The sequence below is a fragment of the Muntiacus reevesi genome, chromosome 6 (assembly GCF_963930625.1).
Source record: "Muntiacus reevesi chromosome 6, mMunRee1.1, whole genome shotgun sequence".
Lineage (NCBI taxonomy): Eukaryota > Metazoa > Chordata > Mammalia > Artiodactyla > Cervidae > Muntiacus > Muntiacus reevesi.
Window position 1 is genome coordinate 9,360,928 of NC_089254.1, and position 19,704 is coordinate 9,380,631.

At 42.0% G+C, this 19,704-nt stretch overlaps 1 protein-coding gene, 1 long non-coding RNA gene and 1 pseudogene across 2 annotated transcripts; 2 read left to right on the top strand and 1 right to left on the bottom strand.

The window, feature by feature from the left end:
- Positions 1 to 20: 20 nt before the first annotated feature.
- On the bottom strand, positions 21 to 18,687 carry LOC136170428 (protein lifeguard 2-like). Its single transcript, XM_065938593.1, has 9 exons — positions 18,178 to 18,687; positions 14,527 to 14,605; positions 13,010 to 13,063; positions 12,267 to 12,357; positions 10,360 to 10,397; positions 10,183 to 10,270; positions 8,579 to 8,668; positions 6,039 to 6,086; positions 21 to 1,291 (listed from the first exon to the last, which is right to left on the bottom strand). The coding sequence occupies exons 1-9, from the start codon at positions 18,440 to 18,442 to the stop codon at positions 1,139 to 1,141; spliced, it is 906 nt and encodes a 301-aa protein (XP_065794665.1). The 5' UTR covers positions 18,443 to 18,687; the 3' UTR covers positions 21 to 1,138.
- LOC136170429 (uncharacterized) lies at positions 7,898 to 12,320 on the top strand. Its single transcript, XR_010663629.1, has 3 exons — positions 7,898 to 9,583; positions 11,522 to 11,612; positions 12,171 to 12,320. It is a non-coding gene; the product is annotated as an uncharacterized lncRNA (long non-coding RNA).
- LOC136171011 (cytochrome b-c1 complex subunit 7 pseudogene) lies at positions 13,750 to 13,989 on the top strand (annotated as a pseudogene).
- Positions 18,688 to 19,704: the final 1,017 nt, after the last annotated feature.

Genomic DNA, 19,704 nt, shown 5'->3' on the forward strand with positions numbered 1-19,704 from the left:
ATGAAATGCAGGAAGGTTGTCTTGATGCCAAAGAATACGCAAACCTCAGGCTTCCCAGGGGAATTTGCTTTCCAGTATGGAGGTAGTTCCCCATGACTTAGGCAGGTGTATGTGCACGTGGTGGTATTTGTTGAGACAGCCCTACCCAGGAGCTTTACAGGGCCCTAGATTTTTTTTTGCTGGGTGGCTGTAAAGTCCCTTTCTCTGCTACTTGCTCACATTTCAAAGGTTACATCCATCTTCAGGACTTTGCTGGTAATAAGAGAGTACAAACACTACAACGAAATTCTACCACAGGAGTGGAGATGTGGCTAATTTGAAACAGGTAATCAAATTCAGGTAGGTGTATGTGACTCTAGTGCTTGTTACTTACGCCCGTATGTCCTATCTGAGATCTGTATGTTCAGTTAAATCTAGAAAGAAAGCTCCATGATAAGTCTAGAGAGACTAGAAGATGTCATCTGATTTCCCCATCCTATCCCCTGCACAATCCATCCGTGCTAGAAACGGCCCCTGCTTATCCTCCTGCCAGACACTGAAGTAGTTCAGACCTCAAAGGTTGGCCTGGGAGCAAACAGATATTTGTTTCAGACAGAAACAAAGAGATCTCTCAAGATAGAATTTACTCCTCCAATCTGACTTGAATCTAAGAGAAAGGCGGAATTCTTTGGTTCACCTTACTCTCAAGTCAGATGGCAAAATATTTCCCACCAAATATCCACATCAAGAGAAGAGAATGTAGTAAATACAGGTTTCTGTAATCAGTTTTATTCATGTAGATAGGGACACTGTTTACAGTTTTAAGTAGTACCTGGAAAACTTCAACAAAGTAATGAGCATCTTACAAATGTTTGTAAGTATGTAGTTATGTATTCATCTTTTAAATTTATAAAAATCAGAAAATGTCCACCAGAAAGTTTTGTAACGTAACAGTGGAACTAAAAAAAAAAAATATATATATATATATATAACAGCTATAGCTACCGTCTACCAAATGCTTGCTTTCATTTGACAAGAAAAAAAGTATTTTTAAAATTATTTTATAAAATAGAGGGGCTTATGGAGTGGTAACCTCTGCAAGTCTTCACAGCCGTCCCTCCTTCCCTCTCTTCAGCATGAGCCAGCCTTGCTCATGTGACTACCGTCCCATTCCAATCAGTTGCAAAATAAAAAGGAAAAGGTTGATTATGTCCATGTAGATGTTCAGGGCAGCAAAAACATACTCTTCAGGGTCCAGGTTAGAATGATGATGGCGCCCTCCCACCATCAGCTGCACATCCATCACCAAGTACTTCAAGAAAAGAAAGAAGAATTAGCTACTTAAACTGTACATTTTTATCAAAGAAGTGTCCTGAGATTACCTGGAAAGTATTTTACCATCAGTAAATATATCACTAACAGTAAATGGGTAGCTAGAGATGTTATTCTTATAGCCTCAGTCATTCACAATCTCCCCAGATTGGTGCTCTATCTATTAAAGCAAGTGCTTCACTCTCCTGAAGCCAGTGGGACCAAATCTGTGAGCCCTCCTTTCCTTCCAAGTCCAGAAACCTCTGTGCCTCTGGTCAGTGACGTGACCAGGTGGGCTGATTGGACACAGGGAGAAACTACAAAATGCCCTATGTTTGTGACTTTCCAGCATGTTCTCACTGAAAACAAAGAAGGAAGAGACAGATGGTTCCCTGATACTGACATTGCCCACAGCAGCAGTTCTGGACTCTCCTTTGGGTGATAGCATTTTTCAAAGCTTGACATGGGAGATGGCTTTGTGATGATGTCAGTATTTCCAAAATAGAATGAGGAGAAGATTTATGTATGGTTAAATAACCCCCAATTCGACGTTTTAGCTCGGCTGTGGTAGGTAAAATTACAAGCTTCTTAAACATCAGGAAGAAAGTCGAGAGCCTCTCGCCCTTGCGTTTGTTGCAGAGTCAGCAAATGTGGGCAGCGCAAGTGCATGAGAGGGAGGGAGGGCACACAAGCGGCTCCCCGGGCCTTTATATCCAGACTGCGGGCTCAGAGTCCAGTGCCGTGAGGCGGCAGGGCAGCCTTAGCACCACAGTGAGCTCCTGGGGTTTTAAAGATTCTTGAAAATAATCCATTTTAGAACAACATCTGCTACAGTGAAACCCATCCCAAGTAGTGCAGGTTATCAGCTCTTCCTGGGTCCTGGTTCCCACTCAGGCTTCTAAGAATGAACAGGGGAGGAGGAAAAAAGAACAGGAGGAAAAGGAAGAACTGGGCACCTTCTAGGTAGCCTCTTATCCGTTCATGATAGACATCATCTCATATAAAGTGGGAACGACTTAGTTGAAGCAGGTGAAATGAACCGAGCCTCCAAGAAGGGAAGATCACTCTGTGGCAAGTGGTAGAGAAGGGAGTCAAACCCGAGGCTGGGGGTTGCCAAGGCAGCTCCCTCACCTGGACCACTGAGTCCCATCCCACTTATCTTCCCCCTCCCATTGTCTGATTCCAGCAACTTTGTGCAGAAAAAACTAGAATGAACCAACCACTCCAGTTTGCCCAGGGACTTCATGTGTCTTCAGTAACCCCTCCATCCCAGGCAAACCAGGACAGTTGGTCATCCTTAAAAAAAGGCCTCCAGCAGCTGAGCTTCCAGCCTTGCCCCTAACCTCCATCTGTCACCCCAGGGTCCTAACTTCTTTGGGAAAGTGCTTTTCTTTCTCTCTTCCCTCCAAGAACTGCTGACTTTATCTTATTTCTTCTTCTAAGAGAGATAATGACTCCTGAGCATGTCATGTATTGGTAGTGAGGAGTGCAGACTGCACCTCCCTGGTGAGGGTATGTGTTTGAAGGCAGACAGGAAAGTGGGAGAGTAAAGTGAGCTGGGATCAAGCTGTCTGCCCCCTGGCCCCAGGGAAAGAGGACTCAGGACTTCATGCCAGAGACAGCCAGCTCAAAGGGAAGCCCTGGTCAAGATTTGAAGCTCCAGGAACACTTAGGGGTTCAATGAACAATCATAATAAGGTTGTAGGACACAGTTACTATACAACAGCCAATTGATTTCCTATATGCCAGCAATGAATAAGTGCAACTGGAGATTAAAAACACAAAAACATTTCCACTGGCATCCAAAACAAATTAAATACTTAGATGTAAACCTAACAAAATACGGACGGACAAGAACTGTATGAGGAAAACAATAAAGCTCTGATGAATGAGATTAGGGAAGAAATCAATGGAGAGACATTCCATGTTCATGGATAGACTCAATATTGTCAAATATCAGTTGTTCCCAACTTGATCTATAGATTCAACACAACCCCAATCAAAACCCTAGCAAGTTATTTTGTGGATATTGACAGACCGCTGCTAAAATTGATACGGAGAGACAAAAAACACAGAACAACCAACAATACTGGAGGAGAAGAACAAATTTGGGAGGACTGATGCTACCAGACAACAACATTTACTATAAAGTTATAATCAAGACAGAATGGTCTTAGCAAAAAGACTTAACAAATACATAGATCAGCAGAACAGAATAAAGAACAAAGGCAATACTAGTCTCTTCAACAGATGGTGCTGAAACAACTGGGCATCTACATGCCAAAAAAAAAAAAAGGATCTAGACACAGATCTTAAACCTTTCACAAAATAGCTCATAACAGGGACTTCCCTGGCAGTCCGATGGTTAAGACTCTGTGCTTCCACTGCAGGAGGTGCAGAATCAATCCCTGCTCCAGATCCTGCATACCACACACCATGGTCAAAAAATTAAATAAATAAATTTTTAAAATAATGAATAATAGACTTATATGTAAAACATATAACTCCTACAATATAACATAGGAGAGAGTCTAGATGACCTGTGGTATGGTAATAGTTTCTTAGATATGACAATAAAAGTATTATCTATTAAAGAAGTAATGGATAAATTAGACTTCATTAAAATTAATATAATATTTTCTGCTCTGTGAAAGACAATGTGAAGAGAATAATACAAGCTACAAACTGAGAGAAATTCTTTGCAAGAGGAACATAAAGGACTGGTACCCTAAATATACAAAGAACTCTTAAAACTCAACAGTAAGAAAACAAACAACTTGATTACAAAATGGGCCAAAGAACTTAATAGCTGCTGCTGCTGCTGCTAAGTCGCTTCAGTCGTGTCTGACTCTCTAGATGGCAGCCCACCAGGCTCCTCCAGTGCATGAAAGTGAAAAGTGAAAGTGAAGTCGCTCAGTCGTGTCCGACTCTTCACGACCCCATGGACTGCAGTCTACCAGGCTCTTCCATCCACGGGATTTTCCAGGCAAGAGTACTAGATTGGGGTGCCATTGCCTTCTCTGAAAGAACTTAATAGACACCTCACCAAAGAAGTTATATAGGTGGCAAATAAGCATATGAAAAGGTGCCCTACATCTTATTGTCAATAGGAAAATGCAAATTAAAATAATAATAAGATACTACTATGCACCTATTAGAATGGCCAAAATCTGAAACACTGATAACCTCACATGCTGGTGAGGACATAGAGCAACAGGAACTCTCATATACTGCTAGTGGAGAATGCAAATATTACAACCACTTTGGAATACTGTCTTACAGAACTGAACATATTCTTACTGTATGATCCAGTAAATGTGCTCCTTGGAATCTTCCCAGAGAAGCTGAAATCATCTGTCCACACAAAAACCTGCACATGGATGTTTGTAGCAACTTTATTCATAATTGCCAAAATTTGAGAGCAAATAAGATGCCCCTCAGGAGATGAATGAATAAATTAATTGTGGTACATCCAGATGGTGGAATATCATTCAACATTAAAAAGAGATGAGCTACCAAGCCATGAGAAAACATGGAGGAATTTTAAGTGCACATGCTAAGTAAAAGAAGTCAATCTGAAAAGGCTTCATGCTGTATGATTCCTACTGTATGACATTCTGGAAAAGGCAAAACTTGGAAACAGTAAGATAATCTGATTAGTGGTTGCCAGGGGTTGGGGATGGGGAAGGGATCAACTTGGAGCAGCAAAGAGGATTTTTAGAGCAGTGAAAATACTCTGTATGGTATTACAGTGATGGGTACATATCATTATACATTTGTCCAAACCCGTAGAATGTAGAACACCAAAAGTGAACCCTAATGTAGGTGACTGTGACATATCAATGTAGGTTTGTTCATCACTTGTAGTAAATGTTACACTTTGGTGGCAGATATTGACATTGCGGATGGTGATGCCGGCATGGAGACTGGGAAATCTCTGTGTCTTCCTTTCAGTTTTCAGTTCAGTTCAGTCACTCAGTCATGTCCGACTCTTTGCAACCCCATGAACCGCAGCACTCTAGGCCTCCCTGTCCATCACCAACTCCCAGAGTCCACCCAAACCCATATCCATTGTGTCGGTGATACCATCCAAACATCTCATCCTCTGTCGTCCCCATCTCCTCTTGCCCTCAATCTTTCCCAGCATCAGGGTCTTTTCAAATGAGTCAGCTCTCCGCATCAGGTGGCCAAAGTATTGGAGTTTCAGCTTCAATATCAGTCCCTCCAATGAACACCCAGGACTTATCTCCTTCAGGACGGACTGGTTGGATCTCCTTGCAGTCCAAGCGACTCTCAAGAGTCTTCTCCAACACCACAGTTCGAAAGCATCAATTCTTTGGCACTCAGCTTTCTTTGTAGTCCAACTCTCACATCCATACATGACTACTAGAAAAACCATAGCCTTGACTAGACGGACCTTGGTTGGCAAACTAATGTCTCTGGTTTTTAATATACTATCTAGGTTGGTCATAACTTTCCTTCCAAGGAGCAAGTGTCTTTTAATTTCATGGCTGCAATCACCATCCACAGTGATTTTCAGTTTTACTGTGAACCTAAAGCTACTCTAAGAAGAATTTATAAAAAGTGAAAAGGAGAAGGAAGAGGATGAGAAGAAAGAAGGAGCAAGTCAGCGAGAGGGCTTTGCAGTGAATTACTGACTCCACTTGACTCCAGGACTAGGGGAGGTCTTAAGGCCCTGTCAATGCACATTCATATTCTTTATCAAAGAAAGGGAGAAATGGACTTACGAGTGAGAAGAGCACAGTCCCAAGTCCGGCATACAATAGATGCAACCACTGCAGAAAGAAAGGATACAACGTATGTTAAGAGCAAGATTGGGAACACCACAGGGGTCACTTAGGTCACTGCCGTTAGATAAGATGCTTAGAAAGTCAAAACTGTGGGGAAATTAATTTTTTTTAACATAGTCGACAGTATCAACTCAATTTCATTCAGCAAGTAAGTGAAAACTAGCCTTTATGTATATCAAGGAAGGGTCATCGAGCAAGTACTAAACACATCATGCATAGTATGGCAAATGGGATATACTGAGTATGTTTCCTTTTTTGCCCCATCCACACAGTTCTAGAAAAAGTGCCCTCCCCTCAGCTCAGGGAATATTGTGACCCTCACACAGCCTTGCTAGAGCTGATTGACAAGAGGTGGGAGATGCCACTCCGACAGCAGTGAATCTCTTGACTAACCAGGAACCTCTTACATGACCAGGATCAAAGAGATCCTCTGGGGCAGGTAGAAACCAGTTGTCATGATAGACGGATCCAGGCAGCCACTGTGTGATTAGTTAGTGTTGGAATTGTTAGTGCTTTACAAGCAGAGATGACCAAGAAATGGAGGTGGGGTTTCCATTTCTGTGAAGTCTGGCTCCCCTTCCCAGCTAGGAACTCCATGAGAGCCTCTGGGCCTTTGCCTTGAGCCAGTCTGAGTGGTATATGTTCCTTGCCACCAAAACAGCCCTGATCAGTGTATCTGACAAATGGATCTAAACGCTGCAGACAAGCATAAGGAAGTGGTGTACATCATCTGAGAAACACCATGGCATTCACTCCTCAGGGTGAGAGAGCTGGTCTAGGAGAGATGGGGAACACTCTGCTAACCAGAGAAGGTTCTTGAGGAAAAAGAGAAAGCAGATGCCGGCGATACACTGTATCAGGCACAGTGTTTCCAGGCTGAGCTGGTGTGAGAAGACAGCTGACAGCTGTAGTCTCCAGGATTCAGAACTGCCAGGGCCCAGCGGGCATGCATACGTAGGACACAGTTCTGTCAGTCTTCCATTTAATCATATGCGGAAGATTATGTACTATTGGTATTTGTGACAGGAAATTTAGAATGGAAACTAGGGTTCATGTATCTAGTAGGAAACACAGTTTCTTAACTGCTCCTGAGTGGCATGGTAAAGATGTAAGGAACCCACCCACCACATGAATATGTGTATTATTACTACAGTATCAGTGCCACCATCGGTAACAATAAATGGAGAACTGTGGCCTTTAAAGACATATCTATGATGTCTTTGAGTTTATCTCCAAAATCCAGGCAAAAATACTGATTCTATGTCTGAAGTCCATTTAGCAATGCCACTTGTTGCCACAGAAATTCTTTAATTCAGCAGCAGGACCAAGTTGGCCTCAGGGCTTTAGACAGATGGTCCAGCTTTAGATGGTCCAGCTTTAGACCAGACCCAGGCCGGTCCTCTGTGAGCCTGGCTTCCAGCAGGATCTCCATACAGGGGCCACTCCAGGCCCCTGCCAGACTTGGGGCCAGACCTTCTCATTCTGCCTGGCCACTTGCACACCGGACTCAGTCCACGGACCGTGTGCGTGGTGGAAAGGGTGTGACCACCAGCTCACACAGACCTCGCTCTAACCCCACTCCTACCATCTACTCCCTGGGTGCAGTATGGAGTGTGAATTCTTTAATTTCTCTGAGCCTGTTTTCTATAAGATTAGATGAGATGTACTTGTCAGGAATGTTGTGACAGTTAACTTTGATGCCTTTGTGAAAAACATATAGGCCTATGTATGATATCTAGTAAGAAGACAATGAATATATTAAAGCAAAAAAAAAAAAAAAAAAGAATGGAAGGAAGAAAGCTGGAATTGGAAAATGAGGAGCTTCCTCTAGGCTGCTGCTGTCAGAAGAGCAAGCCCATCCGGGCTTGCCCATCTCTGCACCCTTGTTCCTTCAGGCAGGCAGCATCATGTAGGGAAGCTGGAATCTGATCTGCCCTGTGGGTTGGTCACCTCCATGATCCTCTCGGGGAAGGACAGCTGTTGTCCTGGGTTGGAGTTCAGTCTTCATACCCAGACCTCCTGTCAGTGGTCCCCCCCACCACACTGGTGTGGTAGGCGACCTCGGAGACCCCCAGCTATGGGGAGGGTCGTGTAACTGACCAGGGCCCTGGTGGCCATGCCGTGAGACCCACTGCAGTTTCCTTCCTGGGTCATGCTTTACCCTGTCAGTCACTGGTAGGGGGCAGCAGAGCCTTCCTGGGAGACCCAGGACCCCCTGATGGCCTTGCCAGAGCTTCCTTAGAGGGCACCACATCTGGCAAGCTCCCCTTACTTCCCTCTCCTCCGCCTGGGCTCACATGAGCTGCCATGTTTTGACAGCTCTTGTCACCCCCACGCTGTTCTGTCACAGACATTTCTCCCACCAGTGTCCTTGCAAGTTTCACCCGTCTAGGGTCTGCTTCTGGACTAACCACACAACCAGCACTTCACCTGATATTCTACCAGTCCTCTGGGGTTTTCAAGGAGGTCCCACTTACATATGATCGAATGAAGATTAAGAGAATTCCATAGACAATAAGTACGAAGAGTAAAACAAACAGCGTTCCATTTAGCAAAGTGAAATCCCACTGAGGAAACATAAAAAACACAAAAACAATTCAATTATCATCCATAGGGATTTCAGGGTGTTTAGAGATATATCTCATACCCCCTAGACAGAAACTGGCCCGTTTGCTAACAGTGTACCCTGGCTAATCCTGAGAACCATGGAAATTCATTAGCCCTACACACTGAAAAATGCCACATAAAAGGTATTGTATTTCTTCAAGAGAGAGAAAAGGTAAGGTATGGATGAAATAACAGGAGCCACAAATTTACTATCTTTGAAACTAGGTAATTGGCACATAGGAGTTCATTAAAATATTCTATTTGTGTGTATCTTTATAAAATCTTCCCTAATAAAAAATGTACACTGAATAAGTAGGATGTAAATTTCTAAGTATAGTATGATCATAATCATTCATATTTTTAAAAGCATGTGCATAGAATATGTTAATGGCATTCAGTAAACAAAGATATTAACTGGGTACCTTTTTCACATCTGTATGTATCAATTTTAGTGTATAATTTCAGTAGAAATAGATATACTAAGCTTTCAAAAATTAATGATCCTTTTGTAAACCTAAAATTTATTAATGTGCTTTTATGAATCAATAACCAAATCAGCTTAGAGAAGATTAGCATTTTTAAAAGAAAGAGAAATATGCATCTTCTGACCTGGAAAAAAATTGGATTAGGAACCAAAAGAAGATCCTCGAATCCAATGTGTTTTCTTGCAAGCATGTTTTCCTAATTCATCTATCTCCCTTCTGTCACTCCCTACCTTCAACTCACCAAAAGAATAAAGAACCAGGTCACCGAGCCTGGTTCTCGGGCCGGAAGCATCGGCAGCGCCTGGGAAGTGAACGTTACTGAGCCCCGGCCCAGACCTTGCCTTCACACAGGCATGGCTCTCAGCAGTCTACGATTCACTAGCTCTCCAGGTGACTATGATGTTTGCCAAGAAAATTTGTCTAGAGCTGTGCTTTTAATATACATGGCTAATAAGCACTGGAAATAGAGCTTCAAACCGAGATGGCTGCAAGTAGAAAATACTGGATTTGAATTTTAGTTTAAAAAAAAAAGAATGTAAAATGATTACTTTTGTTCTACTGATTATATGTTGAAATAATAACCCTTCGTATATATTGGGTTAAATGAAATATATCATTAACTTTACCTGTTTCCCTTTACTTAAAATTTTTTCTGATGTGGACCATCTGTTTAAGTCTTTATTGAATTTTGTTCCAGTATTGCTTCTGCTTTATGTTTTCTCTTTTGGCTGTGAGGCATGTGAGATCCCAGCTCCCTGACCAGAGATTGAACCCACACCCCCTGGACGGGAAGGCGAAGTCTTAACCCCTGGGCCTCCAGAGAAGTCCCTCTTACTTTTTTAGCACGGTCACTAGGACGAGTGCTCGGTGGAGGTGAGGCCCACAGGAAGCAGCCAGCCAGGGGGAGGAGGAAGCAGAATGGGTCAGCAGGGGCAGAGGAAGACAGTCACACACTGCCCATGACAGAAAGCCGCTTCAAAAATACGTACTTTTGTTTGCAGAGCAAATAAACTGAGTGATAGCGTCACCAGAGCAGTCGCTCCTGTTGCCCATAACACTTCCTCGGCGTTATAGAAACTAAAACCAGAGACTGTGGTTATTGCTCACATGACATTAGAAGAACAGCACACACACACAAATGAAAAGAATGGGTATCAGAGACTTACACTGACACGGTTCCCAGCAGCAAACCTTGAAGAATTGTCTGAAAACAAAATTCACAATGAATCAGAAGCCTGCTTCCCAAGGCGCCAAATCCAGAAGAGCTGGTTTGAGGTGTGTGTGTTCTGGAAGGTTAGAGGGAACTGGCAGGAATAAGGGCTGGAATATGATCTTAGCGCACAAAACTATAGGCTATGCCATATGGAAATAATGGAAATAAACATTTTCTTAATGTTCTCCCAAAGACTGACAAGAAAAATATTCTCATATGAGTAAAAAGTTCTTAGAATACAAGAGTAACTTTCAATTCAACTTTCATATTCAGTGAGTTAAACATGTATTAATTAGGAATGCAGGAACCAAGGTATAAGCTTTATCTGTAGACCATACTGTCATTAATCAAATGGGACCATCCACACAAATCTTAACATTTTATCAGAGCAGGATGTGCTATTTCTGTTAACGCCACAGCAACTGTTTCAGTACTGACCTTTCCCATAGTGCTTGGATGAGAACAAAATGCTTCAACCCTCAGATGTGGGATGAGGATCGAGACCTCAATACCTGGGGGTGGGGCTGGAGGACATTTAGCTACAGAGCATGTGGCTGCACCGGTAGGCGCCAATCCTCAGCTCTGAAGTGGGCTGCATCGGGGCAGTATGGGGGCTGTATGGGGTCAGAGGGTTCCCTTGGTCCAAATGAACCAGAGATGGGGCGCTGTGGGAGAGACAGGGGAGCTGAGAACCAGAAGGCAGTCAAGCCGGAGGATGAGACCAAGAAGGCAGTGATGGTGTGCCTGGGGCCACAGTCGGGCTCCAGGACTGACCGGCAGGCCACTGAGAACTGCAGTCAGCAGTGCTGCAGGGCCTTAGGACATTCCCAGCTGGCCAGATGCTCTGTCTTCTCCAGTGACACGAGGAAGCTATTCTTCCCAACATGCAATTCACATTAGACAGTGCAAGATCCTCAGATTTTCAGGATGCAAGATGCAAGATTCTCAGAGTGCTGAGAAACTCATTGTTGCCCATGTGTCCTTGCCCATGTTGACCACCAGGAGGCGCAGATCCAAATCTAGGCTGATCAAACTCAAAGGCTTGGGACTAGGCATTTTGTGCACTAATCTCACCTCTGGCTTCATTTTCCTTTCCTTATTTTTCCTTCCATCAGATTTCCCCACCAGCTTATCTTCTTACATTGTGTGTATTTTTATAAGCTGCCTCAACACCGATGTGGAACCAGGTGAAGGGCAAATGAATTGGTGAGTAAATCTTCTCATTGGAAGGGTGGTCAGCAGTTCGTGGGAGCAATTGCATAGAATCTGACTTTCTTTCCAACTCATTGAACCACAGTGAGATTTCCTCTGGGTTTTCCCAAGAGGAGCAAATGCTTATTGTCAGTGAGTTCACTGCCTCCAGGAGGCAAGAGTGTTGGCCCAACTGGTATAAACATTAACAGAACAGAAACCAATTCAATTACAACACAGTCAGGAGACATTGAAATAGAAGTAAAATAAATTTTACAGAGAAAGTCACATTTCTTGCACACAATTTGTGAACTAGATGTGGAACTCATTCTCCGTAACAAAATGAGTTTGTTGTACCTGACAGAGGACAGTTGGGTTAACTGTCTTGGGAGACTCAGGAGCAGGCCTCTCAGAGGTAAGTTTGCTGGCCCGACGGAGTAGCCACAGGTCCCCAAATTCTCTAGCTTGTTAAAAGGGTGTGGATTCCCCCTCATATGTAAGTTGACTTCAAAATTCATCCAAGAGAACGTCTCACAAATAATTTCCATCTTCCATCTTCCATCCATTCCATAGGAAGATTTTTCCACAAAAAAAAGGAATGAACTTAATAATGAGATGAAAATATATTTCAGATGTGAATGACAACGGATGCTAAAGAGGTTTACTTACAAATAATCCCAGGAGAATGTAATTCGCAGGCACCTGGCGGCGGAGTTTCCCACAGCAGGCAAGTATAATAAATACAACGAAAAAGGCTGGCCTGGGCATAATTTAAAACCATGTGTTATTTGCTTCCAGGGCTTATATCATGTGATATATTACAGGTAGATAGATATAGATACATTTGATCTGATAATAAGTATTATAAAGAAAAATAAAGATTATTATTTTTACCTCTTTTTTTTTTTTTTTTTGGCTTTTAAAACTAACTTTTCCCATTGCCATCCACACACAGTTTGTGGGTTCTTTAAAACTTTGAAATAATTATCGATTCACAGGAAATTGTGAAGGATCAGAGGTCCTGTGTACCCTTTACCCACTTTGCCCCCATTTTACATATTTAAAGTAGAATACCCAAACCAGTATGTGACATTGGTACAGCGTGTATATATGTAATGCTATGTCATAGACCTGTGACACAAATATGTGTGCAGATCCATGTAACCAGCACCACAATCAAGGTGCGGAAGTATCTCATCATTAAACTATTGTACCATCCCTTTATAGTAACACACACACATATACACATGCACTCATAAAGCCCTAACTCCCAACAACCACTAATTTGCTTGTTTTTCATCTCTATAATGTTGTCATTACAAGAAAATGTTACCTTTACCTAATTTTTAATAAAGAACATCAACTGATAGCTAGTAGAAAGAACACTTTTTATTTAATCCAGTAATACTTACAAGAGTGAGTAATTGAACCAGGGATGCTTGATCACCCAAGATCGTAAAGCGTCCCTGGTTAAAAAAAAAAAATGATATTGTTTTACACAATAAATAGTTTATTTTGTTAACTAGTATAATATTTAAGTATAAATTAAACAATCTCATGAGAAGAAAGGGGGAAAACCCTAAGTAGTTGACAATGACAGATGGGAAAGGAAACTGAAACATATAACTGTTAAATTGTAAGATAAAGATAAACTGTATCTCACTTCTTAAAATAGGGTCATAAAAAGTACAGTCATAAGTAGTAAGTGAAATTTGGATAAATGCAAATGTCCCAGTGAAGATTTTATTTAGAAATACTGAGATATGTATATAAACAAAAGTATGAAAATTTTCATATATTTGTCTAAAATGTAGATTTTCAAAGGATGAGTTTAAGCAGTGATGGATCATACTCCCTGAAATAATTTCTGCATTTAACAGAGATCTAGCCTTCAAGGCCTTCACAATCTCACCTTTTTTCCTTTACTTGATTTTGTCTGTGGAAATAGCTCAGGGAAAATAAAAAAGAAAATAGTACCCAAAATAAGAGTAAGGGAAAAGTTTCTGGCTTAGGAAGTTAAATTCTGGACCCAGGAGGCAATGCTCCTGGGTCAGGTCAACATGGCGGGCCGGCTGTTTCATCTTCAAGCAGGTGGCTGGAGGGTATTCGAAAAAGCTATTACAACGCTGCCGGGTTCAATAAACTGGGCTTCATGCGAGATGATACAATACATGAGAATGGCGATGAAAAAGAAGCCGTAAGAAGGCTTCCTGAGAACCTTTATAACGACAGAGTGGTTCTCGTGAAGAGAGCACTGGACCTCAGCATGAGGCAGCAGATCCTGCCTAAAGAGCAGTGGACAAAATGTGAGGAGGATAAATTCTACCTTGGACTGTATCTGAAAGAGGTTATTTGGGAAAGAAAAGAGAGAGAAGAAGGGGCAAAGAAATAATTTAGTAGTCTAAATCTGTGGATACAGCTGTTCTCAAGTATTTTTATGAAGTTGGTTAAACCTAAAATGTATGATATAGAACTATTTGGGCTGTAAATGTATTACTTTAAATAAATATCATAATCATTGTTGGAAAAAAAAAGTAAAGTGAAACTCTAGAAGTCTACTAACAGTTTGGTCTAGGAGTTGCCTCAGAAAAACAAAGCAATAGCAATGGTATATCCTATGAAAGATTGGGCTTCTCAGGTGGCCCAGTAGATACACAAGAGATGCAGGTTCGGTCCCTGGGTTGGGAAGATCCCTTGGAGAAGGAAATGGCAACCCACTCCAGTATTCTTGCCTGGAAAATCCCATGGATGGAGGATCCTGGAGGGCTACAGTCCATGGGGTCGCAGTCAGGTGCAACTGAGCACAGACACATATGAATGATTAAGGAAAAGTAGATAATTTTTTAATGATCAAAATTCAGTCAAGCTAAATAGTGAGAATTAATGTGGGCAACTTAATAGGTCATCTCCATCAGTAATGAAGACCTACCAGAAAACAAACAGGCTGATGATTGCCCCAGTGATCAGAAGCTGAACGGACAGGAGGAAGAACACTTTTACGATGAAAGCTGAGGAGACAAAAACTTATTTTTATGATACAATATTCAAAAGTAAAAATATAAATGTAACTGCCTTTTTTTGACCCTTAGTGAAATAAGTTTTTCCTCTGATTTTCTTGAGGACAGGAAAGGGAATGCGAGTTTAGAGTTGGCCAATGGTGTGCCAACTAAGTTTCAGCTTCAACATCATTCCTTCCAATGAACACCCAGGACTGATCTCCTTTAGGATGGACTGGTTGGATCTCTTTGCTATCCAAGGGACTTTTGAGAGTCTTCTCCAACACCACAGTTCAAAAGTTCAATTCTTTGGCACTCAGTTTTCTTTATAGTCCAACTCTCACATCCATACATGACCATGGAAAAACCACAGCCTTTACTGGACAGGCCTTTGTTGGCAAAGTAATGTCTCTGCTTTTAATATGCTGTCTAGGTTGGTCATTCTTTCCTTCCAAGGCATAAGTGTCTTTTAATTTTATGGCTGCAGTCACCATCTGCAGTGATTTTGGAGTCAAAAAAAAAAAAAATCAGCCAGTTTCCACTGTTTCCCCATCTATTTGCCATGAAGAAGGGACCAGATGCCATAATCTTAGTTTTCTGAATGTTGAGCTTTAAGTCAACTTTTTCACTCTCTTTCACTTTCACCAAGAGGCTCTTTAGTTCTTCTTCACTTTCTGCCATAAGGGTGGTGTCATCTACCTATCTGAGGTTATTGATATTTCTCCTGGCAATCTTGATTCCAGCTTGTGCTTCATCCAGTCCAGTGTTTCTCATGATGTACTCTGCATATAAGTTAAATAAGCAGGGTGGTAATATACAGCCTTGATGTACTCCTTTTCCTATTTGGAACCACTGTGTTGTTCCATGTCCAGTTCTAACTGTTGCTTCCTGACCTGCATACAGATTGCTCAAGAGGCAGATCAGGTGGTGTGGTATTCCCATCTCTTGAAGAATCTTCCGCAGTTTATTGTGACCCACAGTCAAAGGCTTTGGTGTAGTCAATAAAGCAGAAATAGATGTTTTTCTAGAACTCTCTTGCTTTTTTGATGATCCAGCAGATGTTGGCAATTTGATCTCTGGTTCCTCTGCCTTTTCTAAAACCAACTTGAACATCTGGAAGTTCACAGTTCACGTATTGCTGGCTTTGCGAATTTTGAGCAACTTTTCTAGTGTGTGAGATGAGTGCAATTGTGCGGTAGTTTGAGCATTCTTTGGCATTGCCTTTCTTTGGGATTGGAAGGAAAACTGACCTTTTCCAGTCCTGTGGCCACTCCTGAGTTTTCCAAATTTGCTGGCATATTGAGTGCAGCACTTTCACAGCATCATCTTTCAGGATTTGAAATAGCTCAACTGGAATTCCATCACCTCCACCAGCTTTGTTCATAGTGATGCTTCCTAAGGCCCACTTGACTTCACACTCCAGGATGTCTGGCTCTAGGTAAGTGATCACACCATTGTGATTATCTGGGTCATGAAGATCTTTTTTGTATAGTTCTTCTGTGTATTCTTGCCACCTCTTCTTAGTATCTTCTGCTTCTGTTAGGTCCATACCATTTCTGTATTTTATTGAGCCCATCTTTGCATGAAAATGTTTGCTTGGTATCTCTAATTTTCTTGAAGAAATCTCTAGTATTTCCCATTCTATTGTTTTCCTCTATTTCTTTGCATTGATCACTGAGGAAGGCTTTCTTATCTCTCCTTGCTATTCTTTGGAACTCTGCATTCAAATGGGAATATCTTTCCTTTTCTCCTTTGCCTTTCGCTTCTCTTCTTTTCACAGCTATTTGTAAGGCCTCCTCAGACAGACATTTTGCTTTTTTGCATTTCTTTTTCTTGGGGATGGTCTTGATCCCTGTCTCCTGTACAATTGCATGAACCTCTGTCCATAGTTCATCAGGCACTCTGTCTATCTGACCTAGTCCTTAAATCTGTTTCTCATTTCCACTGTATAATCATAAGGGTTTTGATCTAGGTCATACCTGAATGGTCTAGTGGTTTTCCCTACTTTCTTTAAGTTAAGTCTGAATTTGGCAATAAGGAGTTCATGATCTGAGCCACAGTCAGCTCTCAGTCTTGTTTTTGCTGACTGTATAGAGCTTCTCCATCTTTGGCTGCAAAGAATATAATCAGACTGATTTCAGTGCCGACCATCTGGTGATGTCCATGTGTAGCATCTTCTCTTGTGTTGTTGGAAGAGGGTGTTTGCTATGGTGAGTGCGTTCTCTTGTCAATACGCTATTAGCCTTTGCCCTGCTTCATTCTGTACTCCAAGGCCAAATTTGCCTGTTACTCCAGGTGTTTCTGGACTTCCTACTTTTGCATTCCAGTCCCCTATAATGAAAAGGACATCTTTTGGGGTGTTAGTTCTAAAAGGTCTTGTAGGTCTTCATAGAACCATTCAACTTCAGCTTCTTCAGCGTTACTGGTCTGGGCATAGACTTGGATTACCATGATATTGAATGGTTTGCCTTGGAAATGAACCAAGATCATTCTGGGTTTTTTTGAGATTGCATCCAAGTTCTACGTTTCAGACTCTTTTGTTGACTATGGTAGCTTCTCCATTTCTTCTAAGGGATTCCTGCCCACAGTAGTAGATATAATGGTCATCTGAGTTAAATTCACCCATTCCAGTCCATTTTAGTTCACTGATTCCTAAAATGTCGACATGCAGTCTTGCCATCTCCTGTTTGACCACTTCCAATTTGCCTTAATTCATGGACCTAACATTCCAGGTTCCTAGGCAATATTGCACTTTACAGTATCGGACCTTGCTTCTTTCACCTGTCACATCCACAACTGGGTGTTGTTTTTGCTTTGGCTGCATCTCTTCATTCTTTCTGGAGTTATTTCTCCACTGACCTCCAGTAGGATATTGGGCACCTACCAACCTGGAGAGTTCCTCTTTCAGTGTCCTATCTTTTTGCCTTTTCATACTGTTCATGGGGTTCTTAAGGCAAGAATACTGAAGTGGTTTGCCAGTCACTTCTCCAGTGGACTGCACTTTGTCAGAACTCTCCACCATGACCCGTCTGTCTTGGGTGGCCCCACAGGGCATGGCTTAGTTTCATTGAGTTAGAAGTTAAAAGAGTTAGAAGAAGGTCTAAGCATGGCATATTGTTTCCTGAGGACCTACAGCATTTGCCTGAATTGCTTAACTTCCAATTTCATATTTCATGAAAGAAAAAAATTCTCATTTATTTAAGCCATGGTTTTTTGGACTTCTGTTACAGCTGAATGTATTTCTGATATAGAATTAATATGTAGGGCTCTGAATTAGTGTTCTTTAAAACTAAAGCCAGTATCATGGTATCACTTTGCATGTTTAAGTTAAGACATTCTGTGTTCAATGACTAGTTCACATTTCTTAAGAAAACCACAATTTATTCACCGTAATATGTCTATCATGAACTTATGAATGCCCTGGAAAACTTGGGGAGCCGTCTGTTCTTACATATGTCATGTTTCATGGTAAAGCATCATGGGAAAAACTAAAGGCAAATTTAAATCCTACAACCCACCCTGTGGAAATATTTTAAGAAAACTTTTGCTGTTCTCTTCCAAAAAGGTCATTGCTTCATTCTTACCTCTGCGGACAGCTGTTTCTGAAAATGGGCCCGGGCTGACGTCATCTGTCGTCGTCTCTGGTGAAATCTGCACCGTGTAGGTATCTGCTCGCTTACCAGCCTTTGAGTGTGGATTTCCACGAGCTTGTTGTGGCCCCTCAGTGGAAGATGCAGTTCCGTAGGACCGAGCAGTCTTGCCCCCAGGATAAGAATCTGAAGCTTTTCGAACCAGATGTTGATGATCTCCAGAGCTAAAGTCTATTGGTTCACTGACCTCCAAGTCCATTTTCCTGGAGAGGGAACACTGTTAGGTCCTTCTGAGTATATCACTACAACCTTAGCAACTTCATAATATCAGATGATGTTTTTTCTTTATTTTAACTCCCTTGGCTCTATACTTTCCAAGTTACTGCTCCACACATACTTGTTGAATAAATGATGAAAATTAGTTTTAATATGAGAACTATAGATTAAAATAACTTGATTTCTATTATGAGAGTAATATGTTTATAGATATATTCTGCAATGAGTGAATAAACTCCCTCTTACATTGAGCTGCCCTTGTCACCTTTGCCCTTAAAGAGCTTACATTTTGGGAGAGAAGATAATCAAATAAGCAATCATATAAAAGGCAATAGAAGTAGGGCCAGAAACATGGAGGATATTATGAGAGTAACAAATGTGGAAGAAGATGCAGGGAGTAGAAGAGGCTGTCAGAAGCCTCCAGAGAAAGTGCGGTTTAAGGCAAGGTGAGGAGATGAGAAGGAGTCACACGGGTAAGAGGTAGGGGAAGGTTTTCCGAGGCAGCGGAGTCTGTCTGGACCACGACTGGAGGAAGCAGAGAGGCAGGTTCCAGAAACTGAAAGAAGTGCACGTGGATGGAGTTAGGGAGTTGAAAGGGGAAAGCAGCGTGAGGTTAGAAACAGGAGAGCAGAGGGGGCCGGTTGCTGTGGGGCTGGCAAGTCAAATTCATCCTGAAGGCCATGGTTGAGTAGTGGTCCCCCAAAGCACCCCACTCCAGTGTTCTTGCCTGGAAAATCCCATGGACAGAGGAGCCTTGGCGGGCTATAGTCCATAGGGTCACAGAGTCAGGCACAGCTGAGCAACTGGGCGCGCACGCACACAGGTGTCCACGTCCTAACCCCTGAACCTGTGAACCTGTTACTTCGTGTGGCCAAAGAAACACTGCAGACGTGATTAAGTCAAGGAGTATGAGGTGGGACTCTCTGGGTGGACCCAGTTGATTTACAAGGGTCCTTATCACCATACTTAAAAGAGGAAGGAGGGTCAGAGTCAGGAAGGAGACGTGAAAAGAGCAGCACAGGTCAGAGGGATTCAGTGACTGTCTATGAAGATGGAGGAAGGGACCATGAGCTAAGACATGCAGAAGGCCTGTAGGAGTTGGAACGGGGAAGAAAATGTATTCTTACATTTGTAGGAATGTATCTTGATTTTAACCTAGTGAAGCTTATTTCTGACCTCTGACTTCCAGCACTCTAAGACAACAAATTTTTGTGTTGTTTTAAGGTGTTACATTTGTCCTAATTT

What these genes read in the sequence shown, in the direction of transcription:
- LOC136170428 (XM_065938593.1), bottom strand. Translation starts at nt 18,442, where the DNA reads ATGGACTTGGAGGTCAGTGAACCAATAGACTTTAGCTCTGGAGATCAT. An exon ending in ACATTCTCCTGGGATTATTT is followed by an intron (nt 10,398 to 12,266) that starts GTAAGTAAACCT and finishes TTTTGTTTTCAG; the next exon opens with ACAATTCTTCAAGGTTTGCT. An exon ending in CTGCTGGGAACCGTGTCAGT is followed by an intron (nt 10,271 to 10,359) that starts GTAAGTCTCTGA and finishes CTCTGGTTTTAG; the next exon opens with TTTCTATAACGCCGAGGAAG.